General features: G+C 42.0%; 2 protein-coding genes across 2 annotated transcripts; one reads left to right on the top strand and one right to left on the bottom strand.

Annotated features, from left to right (window-relative positions):
* Positions 1–6,116: 6,116 nt before the first annotated feature.
* Positions 6,117–23,719, bottom strand: LOC133534858 (E3 ubiquitin-protein ligase TRIM9). Its single transcript, XM_061874155.1, has 10 exons — positions 22,677–23,719; positions 22,480–22,575; positions 21,294–21,527; positions 19,973–20,120; positions 18,298–18,324; positions 15,833–15,975; positions 14,672–14,810; positions 13,602–14,216; positions 7,744–7,916; positions 6,117–6,391 (listed from the first exon to the last, which is right to left on the bottom strand). Exons 1-10 carry the CDS (start codon positions 23,352–23,354, stop codon positions 6,257–6,259), a joined length of 2,388 nt encoding a protein of 795 aa, XP_061730139.1. The 5' UTR covers positions 23,355–23,719; the 3' UTR covers positions 6,117–6,256.
* Positions 23,720–24,408: 689 nt separating this feature from the next.
* LOC133534857 (uncharacterized) lies at positions 24,409–26,486 on the top strand. The gene is made up of 3 exons (XM_061874154.1): positions 24,409–24,673; positions 24,980–25,089; positions 25,765–26,486. The coding sequence occupies exons 1-3, from the start codon at positions 24,607–24,609 to the stop codon at positions 26,314–26,316; spliced, it is 729 nt and encodes a 242-aa protein (XP_061730138.1). The 5' UTR covers positions 24,409–24,606; the 3' UTR covers positions 26,317–26,486.
* The last annotated feature ends 208 nt before the right edge of the window (positions 26,487–26,694 follow it).

Genomic DNA, 26,694 nt, shown 5'->3' with positions numbered 1-26,694 from the left:
TGTTTGTTGTTGTGATTCACCTCAGCCTTCGTAAACTTGCTTTTGAACGCAAAGCCCGTACGCGTTTGCGGTCGAGCGCCGAGTGTGCGTCCGTCTAAAGCTAACAGAACAACAAAGTGAAGAGTGTCATTATAAGCATATCATAGTTATAGCCTCAAATGTGCTATCTGGCGCGGGTGAACCAACCCAACAAAAAATATATGAGAAACCAACTGGCGCGGACGCGTGCGACGGATTACAATTACAAATATAGATTTAATTGTAGTTACACATACAAATGGCACCCGCCCGGGTGCGAGCCAGCTAGCGGACTCCTTAATGATTTATTCCCACTAGTTACCACCAAGTCAAATATCAGTGGTCACAACCAACGAAATTATTTTATGGCCGTCTAGGTTCGTATGCTTGAGCGAGAAAGATGTGCGTGCTCGGGACCACGGATATCATGTTTTTGAATTTGCAAGTTTTAACAAAAACAGTCAAGTGCGAGTGGAACTAGCGTCCCAAGGGTTCCGTACTTCGCACATTTTTTAACAATGCGAGTGAAACGCATTTAAAAACCCTTAGCAGGGGTTGGATTAACTAGACCGTAACAAAAAGTGTTATAGTGCGCGGTGGTTTATATCTCTGCAACTGTAATAACTGATTTCGATATTTAGAGGAAAGTAGCCATTACTTGGAATTAAATGTACCGCTGACACAAATGGCGTTGGTTCTGCACCAGAAACGACGCCTTAAAATTATGTCCCGTTAGTGGTTACTCATCATGGGCAACTATTAAGGTAAAAGTGGTTACATTTGATAGATCTTACTTTAATTCAAAGAAATAATACAAAATTAAGTACGTGGAATTGTAAGAAGCTGTAAAAAATGTAGAAATTTTACGACGGATCTGGTTTTAGACCACCGTGTGCAAGCTTTTCACATGCGCTGTCTACGCAACATTTTAGGCATAACTTGGTAGGACAAAGGGTTCTAGAAAAAGCGCAGCTGTCCAGTCTTACCGCTCTTCTCAAACAGAGACGCTTGCGTTAGCTGGGGCATGTGCACCGGATGGAACCCTCTAAAATACCTCGACGTGTCTTGCTTGGTGAAGTTGCGTATGCTAAAAGGAACGTTGAAAGACCGATGCTGCGCTTTAAAGACTGTGTTAAGCGAGACATGTCAGCATTTGAAATCGACCACCATGCCTGGGAAGCCTTAGCTGAAGACTGTGATGGATGGCGCAAGCGTGTTGTGGAGCGGAGAAGGTTATGCGACCAAGCCTGGTTGAATGCATTACATAGCAGAAGGTGTCACAGAAAGCAAACCGGGACTGGAACCTCAGATGGCTTGAGCTTTCTCTGCCAAAAATGTGGGAGGTCGTGCCGCTCACGCATCGGCCTTCACAGTCACCAAACCTGTTGTCTGAAACAACAATGCTTTAATGTATTGTACAATAGTTGTGTCAAACCGTAAAATGTGACGTCACAGAATTTTCAAAGAGCGTTTTAGGCGCGAAAGCATGTGGTAAAATATATTTTGTTAATTTAACCCGTCGTATGCGGCCTGTCAAATTTGATCATTGAAAAAGTGACCTAGACATTTAAAACAATAAATGTATTATTTATAAATTCCCACGCACGGATCCTTATCATACACAGACAAGAGGCAAACATATTTAAAGCCGTTTTAATAGCTGGGCAGAAGGCGTTAAGTTTTCGAGAAACAGATTAACTTTTAAGTTAACTTTAAAAACCTGTAACGGACTTGTTAACTTTCCATAAGTCCGTTAATACCTAAGTACCTACTTACACCAAGGCCGCGCGCTGCCGCGCCGCGCCCTTACAGCTTACCACGGTTACGTCTCATCTATTCTCAACTATGGTGTTATCCTATGGGGTAACTCTGTGGATGTGGAAAGAGCATTCAAATTACAAAAAAAATGTGTTCGTGCAATATGTAACGCTAAAATGGGCAGTAGCTGTAGACCATTGTTTAAAAAGCTCAATATCTTACCTTTAGCATGTATTTACATTCAAAAAATTTGTAATTTTGTTAAAAGGTTTCCAAAATACTATGTTAAACGTTCTGATATATATTGTTCAAGTAACCCTAGACCACAATACAAAAATATTCTAAATCAACCGCGCTGCATGACTGACATTTACAGAAGGAACGCTTACAATGCGAGTATTGTAATATACAATAAATTACCAGTACAAATAAAAGCACTCGATGGCAAGGAATTTACTAAAAAACTGAGATATTGGCTCACTGATCGCTGTTTTTATAATGTAAATGATTTTATGAACCATACGGAGTGATGTTATTACAACAATTTCTTAAACTATTTACTGTCTTCTAATTGTATTCTGATTCCAACTGATTCCTACTCTCTATATTACTGCCTCTTTTTTTTTTACTGATGTTATGTTACTCTAATGTTATCCTGAGTATTTAAATTCTAATGAATACCCTCTGTATTTGCATACTGTTTAAAACAGTTGGAAAAGGTGAAACGTATTTCTTTTACACTAACACATGTAATCTTTACCCTTTTTCTGCAAATAAATTATTGTTTGTTTGTTTGTTTGTTTGCCGATCACGTTCCGGCTAGTTTGCGTTAGGTTTGTATGCAGTGCAACTTTACATAGCGCGAATCGCCGCGTGCTTGTACAGTCAGCGTCAAATACTTTGTAGCAGTCAAAGTGGCCAAATAGTTCGGTACACCATACTAAATATATGGTGTACCGAACTATTTGGCTACTTTGGTTGCTACAAAGTATTTGACGCTGACTGTACTACCGACTGAAAGAGCAAGGGTACATTCCGATCAGCCCGTTGGGGAAAAGAATACAATCCCGATCTCGCCTACTACTACTTACTACAAGGGACGCACTTGACCAACCTCTTACAACTACCAGAACAGTCCTGCAAAACTCCCCTCATAGTCAGCATAGGCAGATACTTTTCGAAATTGGACTCAAAATTCCTATAGTCCCGTTGTACCCATCGCCTCGCTGGAACTTTCAATAAGCTAACTGGGAAAGCTATAGTAACATTCTAGACCAATGCGTTAGGTGGATACCACCATGTCCCGGTAATTACGAGTGGTTCAGGAAGCTTATTTTTTATAGCAACTGCGAAGAAAACAATACCCAGAGGGTACCGCAAGCACTATATACACTTAAAATGACAGACGGGTTTGTGGTCAAACAAAATAGCCATCGAGTAAGGTTATTAAAATTTATTACAAATCAGTCGCAATAATCATTAAGTACATTAAAATAAGAACAGCACACATTTTCGCTTAAGTAACTCATTTACAATACAATAAAATTCAATCATATAGGACCAAATAGATTTAAAAATTCAACAACGCCAATACTTATACAAAAGATTGTCGGTGTCTGATGATAATGGCACAGTTTTCTTTTATAGTAAGATAATAAATTATGGTTAAGTTTTAATTTAAAAGGCGGAAATAATATAGTATGAATTTTATGAAATGATTTTTTTCGTCTCGAGCTGTAATCGGTTAAACAAAAGCCTTCGTTTCTTTTATGCAGAGCGGTCAGCTCCCGTCTTAAGGACACGTGCTAAAGCAACAATATGTTTTTTAAAAACTAAGGTTTATAATTAAATGTATGTAATAGCTTACTCGAAGAACAATCATCCACGCGAGTGGCAAAAACAATAGGGCATTCTTTTTGGAGCTAATAAAACTTGTTATCCTCGAATCCTTTCCTTTATGAAGTACTTACTTCATAAAGGAAATAAACCTTTGTTTAACACATTCACTGCCAGACAAAAAACGGGGCACTACCCCAGAAACCGGGAACCCACCTGGTGGGCGCTCGTGAACTTTGTTCAGATGCCGGACAACCCGTTGGGCGGGTTGTTTTGTACGCAGCTATAGACCACCGGTTTCTGGGGTAGTGCGCCGTTTTTTGTCCGGCATCTGAACAAAGTTCACGAGCGCCCACCAGGTGAGTTCCCGGCAGTGAATGTGTTAACAGATTAGGGCTCGAACCGAAAAAAAAACATTTCATAAAATTCATACTATTCATTAAATTATAAATTCATAAAATAAATAACCTGCACAAGTAGAAATAATTTATTTCAATTTCATTTGGTCGGTTCGACTTGCACCTCTGTAAAGAAGTTTGTTTATTCATTTAACATTCTTTGCAGCTGACTACCTACTTCAGAACAATAAATGATTAGAACACACAAATTAAACTACTTCATTCATTCATTTTTCAAAAGTCAGTATATCGTTTTGAATTTAAATATTGATTGCATTAGGTACCTATGTGACACAAAATGAAATGCATTTGTATACAAAAGAAAATAAAGAAATCGAATTGACATAATTGTTTATCAACGCAAATGTAACTAGTGCTATACGACTGCTGACCATACAAAAAATAAATTGTAGCTATCTAGAGATCATTATTAAAATAGAACAACATAAATTATAAAAGTAAAAAAATAAGACATGGGACATCGAAGGCTACGTTCAAACGGAATGCAATAATAATTGTAAGTAGGTACATTAGGGATAGCCATTCTTATTGATTAATAACCTCTCTAGTATTATACTACACGTCTCTCCTAGTATTATATATTGTTTATACTTTAAAAAAATGGCCATCCCAAGGCCATATAGTGCATATCAAAGTAAAAAAGATAAAAAAAATATCAATAAGTATGCGCATCACGGGATATTTAAAAATAAAAGTTTAAAAATACACACAATACTAGGTGGTACCCGAAATGAATTGTACCTTTTACGGAGGTTCGCATAGTAAAACAGATATATAGGTATATTTCACCACACCAGCTCGTAAAAGCTCACTTTATTCTTCTAAAAAAATGCGAAAGTTGCATTTTATCTATAAAAGTGGCAAAGTAATTTGATGCATATTTTGAGTTGTTTCTTCATGTTGGCTGGTAGAAGAGACTAGCAGGGGCGTATTTACTATAGGGAGCTATGATTTGCAATGTTTTACAGTTAGTATTTCTCGGGTTGGTGTGGTGAAAAATTTCGTGTTTCACCCGGTAGCAAATATTGTTTAACCCTCGTGCCCTGAAACCCTCGCAACGCTCAAGATTAGCTTTTTGAAATTATAATCTATCACTTGCTCGGGTATTAATACCAGCGCGATGGGTTAAACAATAACTTTGCCCCTTGTATACCAAATAACTATTGTTGAACAATTATTTTCTAACTGATAAATTTTATTCTGCTTTTCAGTGTATATGTATAATTGTTTAACTTATCTATCTGCAAATTGCAGTCAAATTGACCGACTATAACGGAACAATTATTTGTTTACATATTGCACACGGTAAATGTGATATTTTCGTGTACTCAACACTTACTAGCTATACCTGTGTAGGTAACAATATATATTATGAAAATTTACTTACTAATTAAGTTAGTATTCTAACTATTGGGCGGGTATACATGTTTAAATAATAAAATTAAAAATAATATAAATTCGATATCTAAGTACCTAAGTGAATTGTTCAATATGAATTATTAACGAAAAGAACACATTTTGTCGCGCTTCTCTAATTTATGTACGCACCCTGTGGTACCAGAATACCTAGAATTCACGTCCGCGGCGAAAATGTCTTCACAACTGCTCTGCTAAGCCAAAAAGCGGTATCTCAAACGAAAATTGAATGCAAAAATGTTTCTTAAATTTTTTATTCACAACATATTTTTTTATTTCTCTATTTTCAAGATCATTTTTTTGAGATACTGCCATTTAGCTTATGAGGGTAGAAATATATGAAACCATAATATATGGGCATGCATCATAAACGCGCTTTTCGACTAATTGCAGGATCATTAATCAGAAGACTTATAGTCTGCCTCATGAAACGTAAATGATTTTTACTATACCTAAATTTTGACAACCCTAAATAGCCGAAAGGGATAATGCCGTATATTAGATAGGGACACCATGATTCATCCTTGAATCACTGTCAAACTTCGGTTTTGTAGGAAGTTTCCTTTCTGTATGGTAGTACTATTATTTATTCTGTGGCCATATTTCCAATTTTACGGTTCAGTTTTTTTTGAAGAAGTTTTGCTTGGTACTCGAAAAAACCGCTTAGTAATTTATTTGGTTTCGGATTAACATTGGTTTGGGACAATGTTTTGTCTATTCAGGCATCTCTCTCTGAGACTAGGTTAGCAGTTGAAGACCGGGACGGATGGTCCCTCTGTCGAAGGCGCGTACAAGGAAGGTGTCGGAGGTCACTCGACGGCGAGCTGGTCGAGCAGCAGCTCGGGCGGCGGCGGCAGGCCGGGCTGCAGCGTCACGGCCACGCCGCGGTTGAGCGACACGGCCGGGTAGAACGCGCCGCGGAGGCCCGTGAACGCGATGTCGCCCTGTAAACGATCATTAGAGCGTCATCGAGTGGTCGGGACCGGCTAGGATTCAAAAACTTGAAATGGAGTTCTGCTCTGTCTTAAAGGAGCCCTCAAAATGGTAATTGTAGACCCACCTGCGGGGCGCCGTCGACGGTGAAGCGCAGCGTGCCCTTGCCGAGGTCGAGCAGCACGCCCACGGCGGCGCCGCGCGTCGATGTAACCTGTATGTAGACCCACCTGCGGGGCGCCGTCGACGGTGAAGCGCAGCGTGCCCTTGCCGAGGACGAGCAGCACGCCCACGGCGGCGCCGCGCGTCGATGTAACCTGTATGTAGACCCACCTGCGGGGCGCCGTCGACGGTGAAGCGCAGCGTGCCCTTGCCGAGGTCGAGCAGCACGCCCACGGCGGCGCCGCGCGTCGATGTAACCTGTATGTAGACCCACCTGCGGGGCGCCGTCGACGGTGAAGCGCAGCGTGCCCTTGCCGAGGTCGAGCAGCACGCCCACGGCGGCGCCGCGCGTCGATGTAACCTGTATGTAGACCCACCTGCGGGGCGCCGTCGACGGTGAAGCGCAGCGTGCCCTTGCCGAGGTCGAGCAGCACGCCCACGGCGGCGCCGCGCGTCGATGTAACCTGTATGTAGACCCACCTGCGGGGCGCCGTCGACGGTGAAGCGCAGCGTGCCCTTGCCGAGGTCGAGCAGCACGCCCACGGCGGCGCCGCGCGTCGATGTAACCTGTATGTAGACCCACCTGCGGGGCGCCGTCGACGGTGAAGCGCAGCGTGCCCTTGCCGAGGTCGAGCAGCACGCCCACGGCGGCGCCGCGCGTCGATGTAACCTGTATGTAGACCCACCTGCGGGGCGCCGTCGACGGTGAAGCGCAGCGTGCCCTTGCCGAGGTCGAGCAGCACGCCCACGGCGGCGCCGCGCGTCGATGTAACCTGTATGTAGACCCACCTGCGGGGCGCCGTCGACGGTGAAGCGCAGCGTGCCCTTGCCGAGGTCGAGCAGCACGCCCACGGCGGCGCCGCGCGTCGATGTAACCTGTATGTAGACCCACCTGCGGGGCGCCGTCGACGGTGAAGCGCAGCGTGCCCTTGCCGAGGTCGAGCAGCACGCCCACGGCGGCGCCGCGCGTCGATGTAACCTGTATGTAGACCCACCTGCGGGGCGCCGTCGACGGTGAAGCGCAGCGTGCCCTTGCCGAGGTCGAGCAGCACGCCCACGGCGGCGCCGCGCGTCGATGTAACCTGTATGTAGACCCACCTGCGGGGCGCCGTCGACGGTGAAGCGCAGCGTGCCCTTGCCGAGGTCGAGCAGCACGCCCACGGCGGCGCCGCGCGTCGATGTAACCTGTATGTACACCCACCTGCGGGGCGCCGTCGACGGTGAAGCGCAGCGTGCCCTTGCCGAGGTCGAGCAGCACGCCCACGGCGGCGCCGCGCGCCACGCCGCCCGCCGCGCGGCCGCCGTGCGCGCCGCCGTGCACGAACCACGAGCGCCGCGCGTCGATGTACATCGCCCAGCCCAGCGCGTCGCTTCCTGCACATACACCAGTATAGAACAATTTATATAGAGGCTGCAAATAAAAGATGATGGCGATCCAAAAACTATGTTAAGCTCGATCGCAGAAAACACGTATATCGGACACGCTATTTTACGGATGAATCTGGTTCTCCAAATCGTTAATGGTTCGATGTTGTCGGTCGTTTAGTGGGGGAACAAAGAAAGAAAAAATTATAAATGGCGGCCTTAATGCCACATAATGCCAATGGCAGAAACCTGCAAAATGTTCACACCGAAATCCCATACATTCAACTGAATCAAAACAATTGGGTACTTGACACATGTTGAATATTATAACAAAATTTAGTTAAATGGATAGAAAATGAGCCATCCATTATCATGAGTCCAATTCCATGAGTGCCATATAGACATTTGATCCTCAGAAAAATCAAGATCGTTCGACATTATTTACAAAAAACTGTCAAGTAGCTAATTATATACGATTAAGTTTAGCACGAAAAACAGTCTTTTTTTTTTTTTTTTTCATTTATTTAGAACACAAACAGTCACATATACAAATGGATTTGAAGTACAATGTAGAGTACTTAACATACTTAAGAATCATAGACCTGGAGGTTCATTATTAAGAGTCCTTATTCCTACAGACGAGCGTATTTTGTAAAATGCTTCCTTTTTCATTCAAGATTACGACGTAACTATTAGTATTTATTCAAAAACTGGTAACGTACTTAAATAATCGGTTCCTAAACTAGCGGCTCCAACAGTTCAAATTTTCATTTTCTCTTTTAAACCTCTTTTTTAATGAGTTTTTTTGGGAGTCTTTTCCAAATTTTGCAGTGAGATGTGGCGTTTCGGTTCTCAATTTTGCTGTAAACAAGAATCATTTGGTACATGAATGACTACAATTTGATTCAACATATCTCGTACGAGGGGCTGGAATGATTAACAATCGAAGATTCATTTGAAAAAACTGATAAAATACCTTCCGAGTTTTCTTAATTTTTTTGGCGAAAACAGGGTTTTATTATATTTTTTTTCCGCAAATTGTACGCATATTTTGCTTTAAAAATAATATTATAGCAAACTGTAACTTTATGTTAACCTATAAAAAAAAAATCATAACTATGGGACCTACATTGCCGTAAATTTATATTTTTTTAAAACACGTATAAATCACGCAGCAGCGACGCCCCGCTCTCAGTCCGCGCGGAGCGCGCTTAGAGGACGGACCTGTGCTCGATTGTCAGGCATTCGTTGCGATCGTAATCAGCTACGGAGTTCCGAGAAGTGCTATATACTGCGATTAGAAAATCTTAATAAAAGTTCATTTTTTACACTATGCTTAACAGACTCTCGCTTATTGATGGATTTTCAGTGGTCCTTTTTTTTATACTACGTCGGTGGCAAACAAGCTTACGGCCCGCCTGATGGTAAGCAGTATCCGTAGCCTATGTACGCCTGCAACTCCAGAGGAGTTACATGCGCGTTGCCGACTCTAACCCCCTCCCGCCCCTCGTTGAGCTCTGGCAACCTTACTCACCGGCAGGAACACAACACTATGAGTAGGGTCTAGTGTTATTTGGCTGCGATTTTCTGAAAAACGCATTTTTACTTGAAATTACGTTAGGGTTTGCATTTGCATTATTATTTTTGACCCGGATGAAGTCCAAGTTCTCATGATGGAGTCAGGAGTTGGTCACCAGAACTCCTAATCTACTCATTATAATCCCATCGTGTTTGGGCTCAAAAGATTTGCCCTGACGAACACCATCGATCTAGATGAGGTCTAGGGTCTCATGATGGAGTCAGGAGTTGGTCACCAGGACTCTTAATCTACTTATCATAACGCCATCGTGTTTGGGCTCAATAGATTTGCCCTGACGAGCACCATCAATCTAGATGAGGTCCAGGGTCTCATGATGGAGTCAGGAGTTGGTCACCAGAACTCCTAAACTACTCATCATAACCTCATCGTGTTTGGGCTCAATAGATTTGCCCTGACGAGCATCATCAATCTAGATAAAGTCCAGGGTCTCATGATGGAGTCAGGAGTTGGTCACTAGAACTCCTAATCTACTCATTATAATTCCAACGTGTTTGGGCTCATGAGATTTGCCATGACGAGCACCATCGACCTAGATGAGGCCCAGGGTCTCATGATGGAGTCAGGAGTAGGTCACTAGAACTCCTAATCTACTCATTATAATTCCATCGTGTTTGGGCTCAAAAGATTTGCCCTGACGAGTACCATCGATCTAGATGAAGTCCAGGGTCTCATGATGGAGTCAGGAGTTGGTCACTAGAACTCCTAATCTACTCATTATAATTCCATCGTGTTTTGGCTCAAAAGATTTGCCCTGACGAGCACCATAGATCTAGATGAGGCCCAGGGTCTCATGATGGAGTCAGGAGTTGGTCACCAGAACTCCTAATCTACTCATCATAACTCCATCGTGTTTGGGCTCAATAGATTTGCCCTGACGAACACCATCGACCTAGATGAGGTCCAGGGTCTCATGATGGAGTCAGGAGTTGGTCACCAGAACTCCTAATCTACTGATCATAACTCCATCGTGTTTGGCCTCAATAGATTTGCCCTGATGAACACCATCGATCTAGATGAGGTCCAGGGTCTCATGATGGAGTCAGGAGTTGGTCACCTGAACTCCTAAACTACTCATCATAACCTCATCGTGTTTGGGCTCAATAGATTTGCCCTGACGAGCATCATCAATCTAGATAAAGTCCAGGGTCTCATGATGGAGTCAGGAGTTGGTCACTAGAACTCCTAATCTACTCATTATAATTCCAACGTGTTTGGGCTCATGAGATTTGCCATGACGAGCACCATCGACCTAGATGAGGTCCAGGGTCTCATGATGGAGTCAGGAGTTGGTCACCAGAACTCCTAATCTACTCATCATAACTCCATCGTGTTTGGGCTCAATAGAGTTGCCCTGACGAGCACCATCAATCTAGATCAGGTCCAGGGTCTCATGATGGACTCAGGAGTTGGTCACCAGAACTCCTAGTCTATTCATCATAACTCCATCTTGTTTGGGCTCAAAAGATTTGCCCTGATGAGTACCATCGATCTAGATTAATTCGAGGGTCTCATGATGGACTCAGGAGTTGGTCACCAGAACTCCTAATCTATTCATCATAATGGTAATTTGATGGTGCTTGTCGGGGTAAATCTATTGAGCCCAAACACGATGGAGTTATGATAAATAGATTACGAGTTCTGGTGACCAACTCCTGACTCCATCATGAGACCCTGGACTTCATCTAGATCGATGGTACTCGTCAGGGCAAATCTTTTGAGCCCAAACACGATGGAATTATAATGAGTAGATTAGGAGTTGTAGTGACCAACTCCTGACTCCATCATGAGACCCTGAACATCATCTAGATTGATGGTGCTCGTGAGGGCAAATCTATTGAGCCCAAACAAGATGGAGTTATGATGAGTAGATTAGGAATTATGGTGACCAACTCCTGACTCCATCATGAGACCCTGGACTTCATCTAGATCGATTGTACTCGTCAGGGCAAATCTTTTGAGCCCAAACACGATGGAATTATAATGAGTAGATTAGGAGTTCTAGTGACCTACTCCTGACTCCATCATGAGACCCTGGACTTCATCTAAATTGATGGTGCTCATCAGGGTAAATCTATTGAGCCCAAACTCGATGGAGTTATGATGAGTAGATTAGGAGTTCTGGGGAGTTCTGGTGACCAGCTCCTGACTCCGTCATGATACCCTGGACCTCATCTAGATCGATGGTGTTCGTCAGGGCAAATCTTTTGAGCCCAAGCACGATGGAATTATAATGAGTAGATTAGGAGTTCTGATGACCAACTCCTGACTCCATCATAAGAACCTGGATGGACTTCATTCGGGTCATAAATAATAATACAAACCCTAAAGTGATTTCATATAACACTGAAACTCTATAGCACTAATGTGCGCAAACGATTGGCATCTTGACTAGGCAGCATGGGTGCGTAGCCACCATGCCAATCGATACGACAACGAAACACTATCTGTCTCTCTCTCGTACTAATATGCACAAACGATTGGCATCTTGGCTGGGCAGCATGGGTGCGTAGCCAACATGCCAAACGTTTACGATACGACAAGGAAACACTATCTGTCTCTCTATCGCACTAATATGCGCAATCGATTGGCTTCTTGGCTAGGTATCATGGGTGCGTAGCCAACATGCCAATCGTTTACGATACGACAACGAAACACTACTGTCTCTCTATCGCACTAATATACGCAAACGATTGGTATTTTGGCTAGGCAACAAGCAAGTGTGTGGCCAACATGCCAATCGTTTACGATACGACAACGAAACACTATCTGTCTCTCTATCGCACTAATATACTTTATTTATACCTGCAGTCATTTACTAACTTCTTCATTTTCCATTGGTGTGAAAGAGACAGAATAAAGAGCAAGGGTTATAGTACACTCTGTAGTCTGTACACTTAGTAGTAGTGTACATAAAAAAAACTACTGTGCATATAAAATAAAATAAAGAGTGCCCTTATGATATCATATAACACTAAAATTAATGTTGCTTGAAATTATATTGAAAACTATCAAGATTATTCTAGTCTGCATTGAAACGCGCATCGCGTTGCCGGCGCTCGCGTACCGAGCGCCAACGCCATCTATCGAGCGTTATTTCGTGAAATCGGAGAACGCTCCAAGGATTAAGGGCTCTTAAGTACATAATGTTAACATACGTACCAACAGCATAAAGAAAATGAAATCATGAAATCATGAGCCATACTTAAATTCTATTTAATGGTCTTCAGAGGAGAAAAAAATACAATAAACAGGTTTGACATTACTGTCTGTTTCATTAATTATCGGATATGTTGTATTTTTTTTTTTTTTTTACTAATATTTGGTAGGTATTAGGACAACCGGAAAGTTACATTTATACATTGTGTACATTGTATTATATTTAATTATATGAAATATGTACTTGAACTAAAACAAATTACGTCTAAGTATCATTTTGAGACTAGACAATGAAATGTGAAAAGGATCAATATCAAGTAGGTACTTATTATAATAACTAGGGACTCGTCTGAAAAAAGTGTGCCGAGAGTAATTCTTGCGGGCAAAGCTGATATAAAATAGAGATCTAGGACGTAGGGGGTGGTGCGGACAACTGAAAGTGACTAATTCTAAAAGATTCGGACATTTAATCGCTCCTTTAAGAATTTTAAACAAGAACATTATATCTAAATAGTGTCTTCGGTTATCAAGGGAAGGAACACAAAAATGCTTCGCTGCTAACGAAGTACGTTCAAAATAATTACCCGTTCTGTAACAGAGTGATTTTAAAAAAATATTTTGGATCCTTTCCAGACGATCAATATGGACTTGGTATTGAGGCGTCCAAACAACAGAACCAAATTCAAGTATACTCCTAACAAAGGAATAAAATAATAGTTTATAAGTATTGGGGCGCCTGAAGGGCTGTCCGATCCTGAGAATCATCCCTAACTTCTTATAAGCTCGCTTACATATATTATCAATATGTAAATTAAAATTTAATTCTGAGTCTAAAGTAACACCTAAGTCTCTAACGGACGATACCCGGGCTATATTTTTTCCAGCTAAGGTGTAATTGAAAACTAACGGATCATTTCCGGATCAGTCTTCTTCCTTACCGAGCATCTTGTCCCTGGCGACGTCGGCGTCGCCGTCGTACTCGTCGAGCACGAGCCGCCAGTAGTGCACGCCGCGCGCCAGCGGCTGGTCGGCCCCGACAGATTCCTTACCGAGCATCTTGTCCCTGGCGACGTCGGCGCGCGCCACGCCGAAGGCGGGGTCGGCGTCGCCGTCGTACTCGTCGAGCACGAGCCGCCAGTAGTGCACGCCGCGCGCCAGCGGCTGGTCGGCCCCGACAGATTCCTTACCGAGCATCTTGTCCCTGGCGACGTCGGCGCGCGCCACGCCGAAGGCGGGGTCGGCGTCGCCGTCGTACTCGTCGAGCACGAGCCGCCAGTAGTGCACGCCGCGCGCCAGCGGCTGGTCGGCCCCGACAGATTCCTTACCGAGCATCTTGTCCCTGGCGACGTCGGCGCGCGCCACGCCGAAGGCGGGGTCGGCGTCGCCGTCGTACTCGTCGAGCACGAGCCGCCAGTAGTGCACGCCGCGCGCCAGCGGCTGGTCGGCCAGCGCCACGCGCGGCTGCCAGCCCGCCGCGCGCGCCGCCAGCCCGTCCGCCGACAGCGTCAGCCCCTCGCCCGCCGCGCAGCGCAGGTCCCATGTGAACCACGCCACTGGGGAATTTCACTTGTTTGTATCGCTCAGCGTAATTAGTGAAACGAGGCAAAATATTAAGAGAATCTAATTTCAATTATAGATTCCGATCAGAGGGCGTAACCAAGATGACAATCGTTTGCGCTACGACAGCGAAACGCTTTCTGTCTCTCTATCTTATATTCCATATTAGTGCGATAGATGAGAAAAAGGCCCCCAGGGGGTTAAACAAACGCCCCTGGGAGTCGAAGGTTTAACAAATCATCAATACAATGCAACCAAGCGTTAGCAGAACTCTGCGATATGGTTGCGTTAGTGGAACTGCAAGAGCAACGTCACATTAACCACAACAGACTCATTCCCTGGATTAGAACAGACTTGCTCACGCGTTTAGCCCATCTAGAATAGTCCTACCTGTGCATGTTTATTACAAAGATTAAAAATCAGGATGGAAAGGAAGAAGTCGCTTATATACCTGATGAGGTCTGAAGCCCGATGACCTCGCTGTAAGGGCCCTCGCCCGCGCCGTTGAAGGCTTTAACTCGCGCGCTGTAGAGCGAGGCGTAGTGCAGCCCGTCCACCGTGCATATCGTCTCGCGCCCGCAGTACACCTCCTGTATCAAAACATTCATTAATAAATTATCAAATGAGTTTGTCCGCAAAGCTTAGAGCCATTATCCATGTTATTAGTATAGGGTTGCCTTAAGTGTAGGAAAGTCGACTGGGGCAATTGTTTTTTTTTTTTTTAACGAGGGTGGGGGCAAAGTTTCGCTCCAGTGAGGGCACTGAGTCTCACCGGAACACCAAGCTTTAAATGGAGACGTATGGCAACCCTTGCAAAATTCTGAGCATTGGCGGGGACAATTTGCTTAATGACGGGGACACCGGGACAACAAGCTTCAAACTGGTACATGTCCCGGTGTATGGCAACCCTATATTAGTGTATATAGGCAAATGTAATTCGTTTAAGTTACGATATGGTAAGTCTAGTTTCCATATTGATATTTATTTTTTCGTGTTACTCTAAAAACTCACGTCTGTTTAAAATTTTGCTCGTGACGTCGGCTTATGGATATATCGACAAAAATGCAAACTTGTAGGACCATTGCGCCTGCAAAGTAGTACTATCACAGGGTCGCCGTACACTTTCCTGTTCTAAAACCGCTTTACATTCATAATCATAGGTCATCTCTATTATAATTTAACCCCTCGGTTTGTAACAATTTGAATTTGGATCTTGCAATCTTAACCTAATACATGACAAGACTTAATAAATACCTGGTTGATATTACACCTACATTTTTATTTACAGAACTTTGTTCATAATGTTACTGTAATTTGGTTAGTTTCATGTCAAACCTTGCTTAATTGCAATCCAAATCCCACGTTCGCTTGAGCTGAAATTTAGCACAGGTACATAGGTATGGTCTGCAATCTTGGCTTACACACTGAGTGCTGATGTATGATTATGACATACATGTAGTTTGACCAGGGACTGTCTCATTTCAAACATAGACAGAGAACCATACTGTCTTTGTCTTTCGCTAGTACCAGCATCCAAAAGAAGGGGAGGAGTATAGTTTTTTGTTGTTGTTAATTAGTGAGAAAGGTTTATGAGAGTATATAGTGCGCTCACCCGGAAGGGCCCGCCGCGGCCGTCGTCCAGCTCCAGCACGTAGCCGCGCACGGCGGCGGGCGCGGGCGGCGCGCGCCACGCCAGCGTGCACGAGCAGCCGCGCGCCGCGCACGCCTCCACCGCCATCGTGGGCGCGCCCGGGGCTGCAACACGACACTTCGTTTCATAAACGCCCGACTTGCGTGCTTCAAGACAATATCAAAGACGTATATGAAGAGTCCTAAAAAAAATCTATGTTGTTTTAGAATTTTGTGCTCATGGTCCTCTTTTTAAGGTCCTCGTACAGTAGGTAGGGTCAGCATCAATAGTAGCGGTTTTGATACCCTAGGCGGTGCAAGTGTTATTTTAAACGTCAAACTTCTATGAAATTATGATGTTTACTTGACACTTCCACCGTTTGGGCTATCAAAATCGCTGCCAACTTATCTTGGTCTGACTGACGGTCAACTATCTAGTGACCCTGCCTATGAAGCCGATGATCCTGGGTTCGAATCCCGGTAGTACATATTATATATATCTTTGTCTGAGTACCCACAACAGAACACAAGACTTCTTGAGCTTACTGTGGAACTAAGTCAATCTGTGTAAGAATGTCCTATAATATTTATGTAATTATGAAGAAGAAGAAGAATTATGATCCTCAAATAATTATGCATGGGTACCTATATATCGCTCGATAAGCTTACCTATAGAATAACACGAGTTCAAAGAGTAATCAATCTTCATATTTAGTATAAAAATCAACGCTTTACGCGCAATGATCTAGTCATGGTGTTCGCTCGCTGTTCGTCAAATTGCAAACATTAAATCGTGTCTAATTCTAATTACCTATTGCACTGAAAAAAATAAATAGCCGAACTGGTTTTGTAACTTTACTAAATAACTAAACTACGGTTATAAGAAAATAAACTTTGCATAAATTTACAAAACTTATTTTGTAGTGTATACCCAGCCACTGAACACTGATAGCCAAACACGGTTTTGTAACATATAACACATAGTTCGCAAGTCCCAATTTTTGTGTAAACAGTAACCAAAATGCTTGTTACAGTTATGCAAACATTTCTTTCAGTGTGGGTAAATTATTCCAAAACCACTAATACATTAAATCCGCTGCTCAAACTCGTGTCATAATATAAACAATACACGGATACTTGCACGCGTGGGCTGTAATATGAGATTAAGATAGATATAGATACACATATGCGAGTGTGGCCGAAAGCCAACCGCGGTTTATTTCGCTCAGTTCGACCTATTTACCCAATTTCAGTGCACAAATGAGCACAAACGATAGGTATTCCTCTATAAATTGCGCAAACAAGATAGTTCGTAAAGAGATTACTAGCTTTATTTTTTTATTTGTAGTGCCAAAAACGCTGCAAATTTTGTTAAAAACGTGATAATCGGTACCATTGGTTTTTGTTCAGAAACCTATCGTGTGTGGTGTTTAATTAAAGGTCTTGAAAATTGTTATCCGTATAAAAATTGTTTTCCCATGCAAAAAAAGATGACGTCATAGCTCCTCTGCTTTTTTCTTCTATTTTTTTGGTTCTACGGGTCAAATTGACTCAAACGGCCTAAAGATCAATCGTACCGATATTCATACTTTTAACACAATTTGCAGCATTTTACTTAATTTCGGAGTGAACAGCTAGGACCATTACCTCTTCACGCTTAAGAGGAAAGAGGACGGCCGGTTTTCCATACAAATGTAGTAGTCCCCATTTTCCTCTCTAGATATTGACATTATGAAAATATTTTTAAATTATTTGAGGCATATTAAGAATAGCTGTGATCTAAACTTTTTTTATCTAGATTTTTTATTATTGTAAAAATTAGGAGCGAAAAACATCTTTCATACAAATTTTTAACTCTTACAATAACTACATATTCCACAAAAATCAAACGTAGGGGTATACCTGTGTAATGCTAATATTCAGTGAAGAAAATAAGAACTTTGTTTGTATTTTTTTTTATTATTTAGGTAATTACAGCAGAATACTAAACTTAATTACAAAAGTATCGTTAAACCAGGAAGGTTTCTCTCTATACTCCATATGTACTACGTATGAAGAGGCGATTTCGCGCGGATCCACCACTGTCGTCTTAAACCGCTGAATCGATTTAAATGATATTTGGTATAAAGATAGTTAGAGACCCGAGGAACATAGGATAGTTTTTATCAATCATCATCATTATCATACCACCTAGAAGTAGTCTTAATTTTAAATTTTAAGTAACTGTAGAATAACTTACAACTTAACTTTTTAAATAACTAAGTGTAGAATAACTTCAACCTGTATTTTTTTTCTTTCATGCATGCGGTGGTCTGCTATAAGTGATAAGGCGCATAGCTTTTTATTGTGTATATTAGTTACACTAAAAAAACAGTGTACTTTTTATTAAAAATACAAAAAAATAAAATAAAAATAATGTATCTTGTAAAATTCAGTAAATCGCCATACCTGAGGATCTCAGTTCCTTTTCGTCCGCTGCATTCCAAATGTGAGCATTAAAATAGCACAAAGTTATATTCGGCAACCGTTTTATGAACAGTTTGTTGTTAAAACGGGTTCATCTTATTTATAATCCAGATTACGGAGTTTCCTGTTATACTGGAGTTTTACGACTGTTCATAATCGTACTGAACTTCGCTCATTAATAATTTCTCGCCAGATATGCCATAACAGGTACAACAAAAAGTATGCACCCTTGTTTAATAACTGTGAATGTGTCGTTTTCAAGAACAAGGTACCACGTTGTCGGATGCCATGATGATGATGATACGCCTAACCGATTTCGGCCACAACGACTGTGTGCTCTGGACCACACACCACTGCCACTGACTGTGTTCCCTTGCCATAAGAACGCTCTGACAGGTTATTCTAATAAAAATATAAGAAAATTACGTCCTTATGGTAAGAGACAAAGTTGTACCTTTTGCTTGAAAACGTCACATCACATTAGTGTCCGACAGAAACCGGTTATTTTTGCTGAAACCGAAACTGAAGGGTCGGTTTAGACTTAGTTTCGGCCGAATCCAAAACTTTTATAGAGGTGACGTGACATTTCTTTTTAGGCATATAAAGATATTGAAGAATCAAACACTAATACAAAAATACAGTTCGTGCAAGTAGCATGTATAAGAAAGCAGCGGGTCGGACCAGCACGTTTTTAGGGTTCCGTAGCCAAATGGCAAAAAACGGAACCCTTATAGATTCGTCATGTCCGTCTGTCTGTCCGATTCTGTCACAGCCACTTTTTTCTAATTAGAATTCACTTATCATCATATAACACTAGCCGAACGCCAACCAAAATTGCAATGTTGTAAGTTTAGGCGCGGCCGGCGTGGTTCGGCAGTTTTTTGGACGAAAATGTATCTTCGGCTTATTAATTATTATGCCGAAATCAAAAATTCAGTCGGACATTAATAATAAAAAAAAACTCGTTCTTTACCCAGGCTCCGTTAATGTAAAGTAAGGGATGAGTTACTTTTCTCTGAAGCGGTTACATTGATGCTGCTGACGCGCAGGGGGGCGGCCGCAGCGACTCGCACAGCGTGAAGCTCTTCCTTGACAGGACAGGATGTTGCTCACTATTTCTCTTTCTCACACATGACACGGAGGGACTCACGGATGCACTCGACGAAATTCATGGCGCGTACGGTGCGCAGCACGGGCTCGATGTCCAGCGTGAGCGCGGGTGGCGGCGGCGGCGGCTCCAGCGCCGCGCGTAGCGTGCTGCTCGTCTCTTGTGCTCCCGCTGTCAGCTGCTGTCTCTCTCACACACATGGGAAACTCACGGATGCACTCGACGAAATTCATGGCGCGTACGGTGCGCAGCACGGGCTCGATGTCCAGCGTAAGCGCGGGTGGCGGCGGCGGCGGCTCCAGCGCCGCGCGTAGCGTGCTGCTCGTCTCTTGTGCTCCCGCTGTCAGCTGCTGTCTCTCTCACACACATGGGAAACTCACGGATGCACTCGACGAAGTTCATGGCGCGTACGGTGCGCAGCACGGGCTCGATGTCCAGCGTGAGCGCGGGTGGCGGCGGCGGCGGCTCCAGCGCCGCGCGTAGCGTGCTGCTCGTCTCTTGTGCTCCCGCTGTCAGCTGCTGTCTCTCTCACACACATGGGAAACTCACGGATGCACTCGACGAAGTTCATGGCACGCACGGTGCGCAGCACAGGCTCGATGTCCAGCGTGAGCGCGGGCGGCTGCGGCGGCGGCTCCAGCGCCGCGCACAGCGTGCTGCTCGTCTCTTGTGCTCGCGCGGACAGAATGCTGCCCACCTGAGTACAATTATTGCTATATTAGAAAGCAGTTGTGGTAACCTTTTCTGTGCTACCAAAAATTATGGTAGTTCCATGTCTTCATATCCTTATCCTTATGTTTTATGTCCTTAGTGCCATGTCTAAAAAAAATACATTTCTAAAAGTATACACAGGCTGTTGTATAGTCTGAATTGGTCTAGGATGGAATTAGGTGGTTTAGTAAAAATCGGACAAATCCAACTAGCCATTGATATTTGTTTGTCCCTATCTGTCATTTTGAAATTTGTATTTGTTAAAGAGACCAAATTTAACGGGGGTTAGCCAAGTTTTATGAATAAGGGGATAAGTATTTTATTAATAAAAGGTCTGCCTTATGAAGCTCTTTTATTTGTAAATCTATGTGAGATAGTTCATGATTCAACCTTATTATGCCACCGGGACACACGATGGTATCACCTCGTTTGTGGTTAACCTCGCCTTTTAAGTACACGTACCTATAAGTATACGTAAGTACATATATGCATATGTAATTGATATATGATGACTCACTTTGCCTACTTGTATCTGTCTAATCTAAACAAGAAATATTTGTTTATGTAGCATTTTCAACATTGTTATGTCATATCTAATACATTATTAGTCAACATCTTATCTTATTGCTAGGAAAGTAATAACATCCATGCAAACAAAAGGAAATTTGATAAAAATGGAATAAATAAAAACATAATAAAAATAACCTACAGAGTGATAAAGTACATTCATACAAAAAAAAAATATCGTAGCAAAGCAGGATGGCTCTATTGATTAGCCTGAATAGTGATTTGATATTAGATATCAGTGACACACATTGATAAACAGTGTACATAACACACACGCCTTATGATATCAGAGTTTAAATTTAGCTATGACTAGTATTCTAGGTTAATGATTACTTTATCTGTTAAAGATCTATTTGAGAATTCCTTCATACTGATGGCATAGCTCAGCTTTGTAGCATAGATGACCTACTTATTTCAGATAATACACTATGATAAACAGTATCCTTTAAAAGTTTTGCATGTTTACATACAACTCAACAGTACTTCTTCAATCTTTTGTTATAGTGTATGTGTAGCAACATAATCCTCTATAAGCGCCTCAATGTAGAAATTCGCGCAGTGGCACGGTTTTTATTATGATATTATATTCTACCTGTAGGAAGGCAGCATGGTCGGCCTCTTTAAGCGCCTCAATTGAGAAGTGCAGCAGCGCCGTGGCCTCCCTGAGCTTATGCGAGGCCTGCGCGGACCTGGCCCGCGCGTCGGCCGCGGCCTGTGCGCGGGTCGCCCGTGCCGCTCGGACCAACTCTTCACGTCGTTGTCCCAGAGCGCGGGACACCTCCGCGCATGCTTGTTCAATCTGCCGCTCTAACTCAGAGCATGATTCCTAAAAGACACAATATGCATTACACTGTGTAATTATTTAGCTAGGTCATGTCATTCAGTGATGTTCTGTGAACAATTTAAGATCATATATAGAAAATGTCTTGACCAAATCACCATAATTTGGCAGACTTATGTAAAAAAAAGGTTTAATTGTTTTTTCTATGGTGACTTTAGTTCACAGATGATTTCAACAACTGAAACAAACGAAACAAAGCTATGAAAAACAGGCTTAATAATCTTCTAATTCATTTAGATACAGCAGGCGCTCGGTAATCCGGTAACTGTCAATCCAGCATGCCCAGTGATGCTGCAGCTAGCGTCTTAGATGGCCCACTCTAAAATCTGGCAGTTTACACAGCCAAATCCACAGAATACAGAGTGGTTGCATTGCTTTGTCACTAACACATGTTTGTTTTCGTGTTTTGATTTCCCATACAAATCCACTAATCTGGCAGTTCCAACAATCCGGCAAAGGAGGAAAATCCGGTTTTTGGATTAGCAAGCACCAACTGTAGTTACAAATGTATTAAATTAATCTGAGAGTAAATTGTATTCCATGTTAAGTCTTGAATTATGTCATTGATTGATCCCATGAAACCAGACGCTACATGGTGCCCAGACTATTTATCAAACCAATCTAATAAGAAATTATCACCATACTAGCTCAGAAAGGCTCACTTTATTCTCCAAAAACAGATAGATAGTTGCATGTCATCCTCCATCTATATTTTGTTTGCTTGCTCAGGTATCAATATTAACATGAGGGGTTAAATAACAATTTTGCCCCCTAGTAACTATTGTCTATAGTAGACAGAAATGTATATTTATTATAAGGTTTTTTAATTTGCTTCATAAAATTATGATGTTATAAATGCTTGAATACCTACAGTCTACACAATTGCAAGGAAACGCATAAAACTAACATAACCTGTGGAAAAATGGAGAATACTTACACCTACTTGTTCACTTGAGCCTTTAACTACTTGGATATATTCAGTCATAGCCTTGGCCTTTTCTGAAAGCTGTTGCAATGCTTGTGAGAGTTCAGTCTGAAAAACAGTTATAGGATATGAGGTAAAGGTACTAAACAACATACAGCATGATAACTACATGGTAATGAGAGCCAAAATACAAATTTTATGTAGATTACCTTATGTGCTCTAGCAGCACTTGAAAGGGGTTGTGTGACATGTGAAGAGTGCCTTTCAGCCACACACCGCTGGCACACAGGGACTAGACAACTGTTGCAGTACAGCACTGGAGGAGAGCCGTGGTCAGAACATGTTGTGCCCAGAGTTCTCAGCTCGTGTTGAGCGAGCGGTCCGCGGGTGGGATGCCATGCGTCCCTGCAACTAGCGCAATACCGGACCGAGCACTGCTCACACCGTACAACCGCTGCCCGACGCTCGCCCTCGCACATCTGACAGGCCTCCTCAGCCGGCGGGGCTCCGGCCACGCCACCGAAACGCTCAACAATAGTTCGCATAACGCGAAACGGCGGAAGACCTTCAGCTCCATTGTCATCCAGAAACACTTGCTTGTTGCATATAGGACATGTTAAAGTGAATGCGGCGCTTTGGTACGCAGCGGCAGCGGGCGTGCCCGCAAAGCTATTAGGCCGGGAACCGCAGACCACACCGCTGTCCGTCTCACTCGACACCGACGCCTTGTCCGCCTCCTGATAGTCAGTCGATGAAGCACCGTCATTTTCATGTACCGGAGTTTGCAGATTCACCCCACATAAACGACAAAGAGCATGTCCGCAGGGCAGTAGCACTGGTTCTCGGTAAAATTCCTTACAAACGAAGCACCGTAATTCTTCTTCCATTATTAGGCCTAGTACAAAACGGGTTTACGGAGCACTGCACCCATCAAATTCCGTATATTATTGGTTTATTAACGAATTGCTTAATAATTGTTCTAGTGTTGCAAAATAGTAGTAATAAAAACCAGGGTCACTGGTAAATGCCGCGGCCCTCATGGACGTGATCATGTTGCACAAAACTTTCTGTTCCCTAATATATATCAATACGAGTAAATTAAGTGACTAGTATGCTGTAAGTATTAAGTCAGAGTGTTGTTTCGTTTATTTTATTTTCATCAATTGTTACACTTCTTGTTATGAACTAACTACTTTTATAAAAATAAACAATGGTTACAACACATACTACACATAGACCAAGTGAATTGAATGACTGATTGAATTGAACTGACTGAACTGAAGGAGTTGTAGTTTGTAAGGGATGGAAATGAATGGAACGAACGAAATGAGTGCTTTGTTGAACCAGAGCATTCAACCCAGCCTACCGCAAAAACCGAAATACATCGATTATGGGCATTTTTCTCGGTCACTCTAATTACGTCTTAGTGAGAGTAAAAGAAACAAAATCACAAATTGCGGGCATTTCGGTTTTCGCGGTAGGACCCGAGGTCAGGATGAATCTGAAAGATAGTTTTGTTGTCCGTGAATAATGGAGTCTATAGACTATCTCCACTATAGACGTAACATTCTCAACTTTTCTATTTATATAATAGCCTGTCAAGTCATTCCCGTCAGTAGAAAAAAAAGATTGTCGTCCGCTAGAATATTTTTCTACGGAAAAACTTGTTTGACCGACTATAACAACCCAAATAGTTTGGCCCAGGATTATCTTATTTCAAACACAGACAGAGAGATTCATACTGTCTTTGATATACACTAGTACTAGCTCTCAAAAGAAAGGGATGAGTATAGTTTCCTTTGTTCTTACTTACTGACAAATTGCTATATTGCTATCTCACACTCACTATGGCAATGGCATGTTTTTTTTTGGGTGTTTATTTATATACTTACTACTCTTTGGTTTGTTTGTTGTGAACCAACCATTTGTTGTTTTGACACTAATGACACTGACGTTTGATGGAGTTGCGGCTTGATAAAATTAAAATTTATATTTTCACTACTTTTTACTTGTTATATGGTAACTGTATAACGTATTTCATTAGTTAAAATAAACCTCATTTTGAAGAACTAACTGTTAAATGGTATTGCAACCACAGTAAAAAGTAATAGGAGTTCAACAACTTCACAAACAGCAACAATGGAAGCCCCATCATCAGATGATAGTTGCGATTCCGAAATGAAGAATATGAAAAGTCAGCTAAACGGTAATGATCTGTCCATTTTTTTACTAAATATAAAGTAGGACTGTTCTCGCTACCTCAGAAATATGTTGTTGTTATATGACGGGTTTTTTCGGACATACCTTAAAAAGTATACAATACATCAAATCATCTAAGAAATTATTTTCTTAGTGAAAATAAACAACTTTAACCTCCTTTGCTAACCTATTTTGAACCTTTATTGTGTAATTAAATGTCAAATTAAAAAACAAAGCAACTGCTTCTGGGTTTCAGGAGGTTTAATCACATTTCCTGTTGACAACTTTAAAGAGAATAATTTTATTTTTGCAGAGTTTGGATTAGAGGATGAAAACCTAAGTAAAGAAGAAATGATTGATTTATTAAAAGCTTTGAACAATTCTAAGTCAACTGCTGTGGAGGATGAAATCTCTCGACAAAAGGTATTTTTTAATATGTCTACCTCAGATTAACCCCTCGTATGCTTAGACACGGATCCGTGCGTGGGAATTTAATTTAACACATTCACTGCCAGAAAAAACGGCCCACTACCCCAGAAACCGGTGGTCTATAGCTGCGTACAAAACAACCCGCCCAGCGGGTTGTCCGGCATCTGAATAAAGTTCACGAGTGCCCACCAGGTGGGTTCCCGGCAGTGAATGTGTTAAGTCTATTGTTTTAAATGTCAAGGTCAGTTTTTCTATGATCAAATTTGACAGGCCACATACGAGGGATTTAGCTAACACTGAGGTATCACACAGCTGTTGCCTACCCTGTATACATAAATAAGCTATGATAACTTACTGTGTAAGTGGAGCTTTAGCAACCTTACAATCAGGATCAATAAATAGTTGCTATACTTCAAGTGACTTAATCAATTTAAATGACAAGTTTTGTCATTTTTCTAATAATACAGTCCACTCGAACTTTCTGTTAGGAAGCAGTACTGATCTTTTAGGATGCTAGCTATAGTTTGGATTTATTTTAGTAAATATTTTTGCCATAGGTACTTAATTACCCATTAATAGGTTCAAAATAATATTATGTTGGTTGGAAGTGTACTACTGGATTATCATTGGCCACTTTACTTACCCTACTTAATTAGTAAATACTTACAGGATGAAATTATGGAATGTGATGCAGCACCTAGGAAGCAGATGAAGAGGAGGTATTTAAATGTAAAGGACAGAAGAATGCCGTGGAGTGTGCTACCCAGCAACATCACACAGGCCGAGAAGGCCCAGGCCCTGGCTGTTTACATTAAAATGATGTCCATAAACAACTACCGCCAAGCTAGACTATCTGCTAATTTTACTGTGTGGCCTCCTCCAATTCAGATTGTGGAGGAAACCACCAGAGTTCAGCCTGTACGGTCAACAAGAAGCGGACGCTCTGTGCCTGTCTACGCTGGTTTTGATGATGACTCTTCCGATTTAGATTTTGTTATTACTAAAACAAAGAAGAGAAAGATCTCATACAGTGATACAAACGATAAAGATGGAGTGTATTCTAATAAAGTGATTAGTTTAAAGCGTAAACCTTCCAAAGATGAGAACGTAAGGCCAGTGAAAGAGCAAAAAATGAATGCAATCCAAGAGTGCAATAATGAAACCGTTGCAGGAAATAGTTTAAAGCCTAAAAAAGAACTTTTCACTTTAATTGAAGACTGAATTTGCAACTTTGGTCCCTAATATAGTTGTTAATAGTTGCAACTAATTTAATTTACCCAATTGTTGTAAGTGTGGTGCATAAAGACATACAATACCTATATGTTATTATTTTAATTAGCTTATATATAAAGAACTTAGTTTGCAAAAATAAAAGTTCAAAATTTGGTAAATGGTTTGTTATTTATGTTACAGTTAGAAGATATAAGAAACAAATATTTTGTGCCTCTAGAAGGCAGCTAATAATATGTGTAATTGTGTATGTCCCTTGTCAGGTTTCATATTTGGATAGAATTAAATTATAATTAGTATTGATACAGTCTATAGGCGGGTCCACACAGAGCGAGCATACGGGCGAGGTAATTTCCTCACGCACAAACC

This window comes from Cydia pomonella, chromosome 2, assembly GCF_033807575.1.
Source record: "Cydia pomonella isolate Wapato2018A chromosome 2, ilCydPomo1, whole genome shotgun sequence".
NCBI lineage: Eukaryota > Metazoa > Arthropoda > Insecta > Lepidoptera > Tortricidae > Cydia > Cydia pomonella.
The sequence above is the reverse complement of the archived record's forward strand: the minus strand, read 5'-3'. Positions and strand labels throughout refer to the sequence as shown.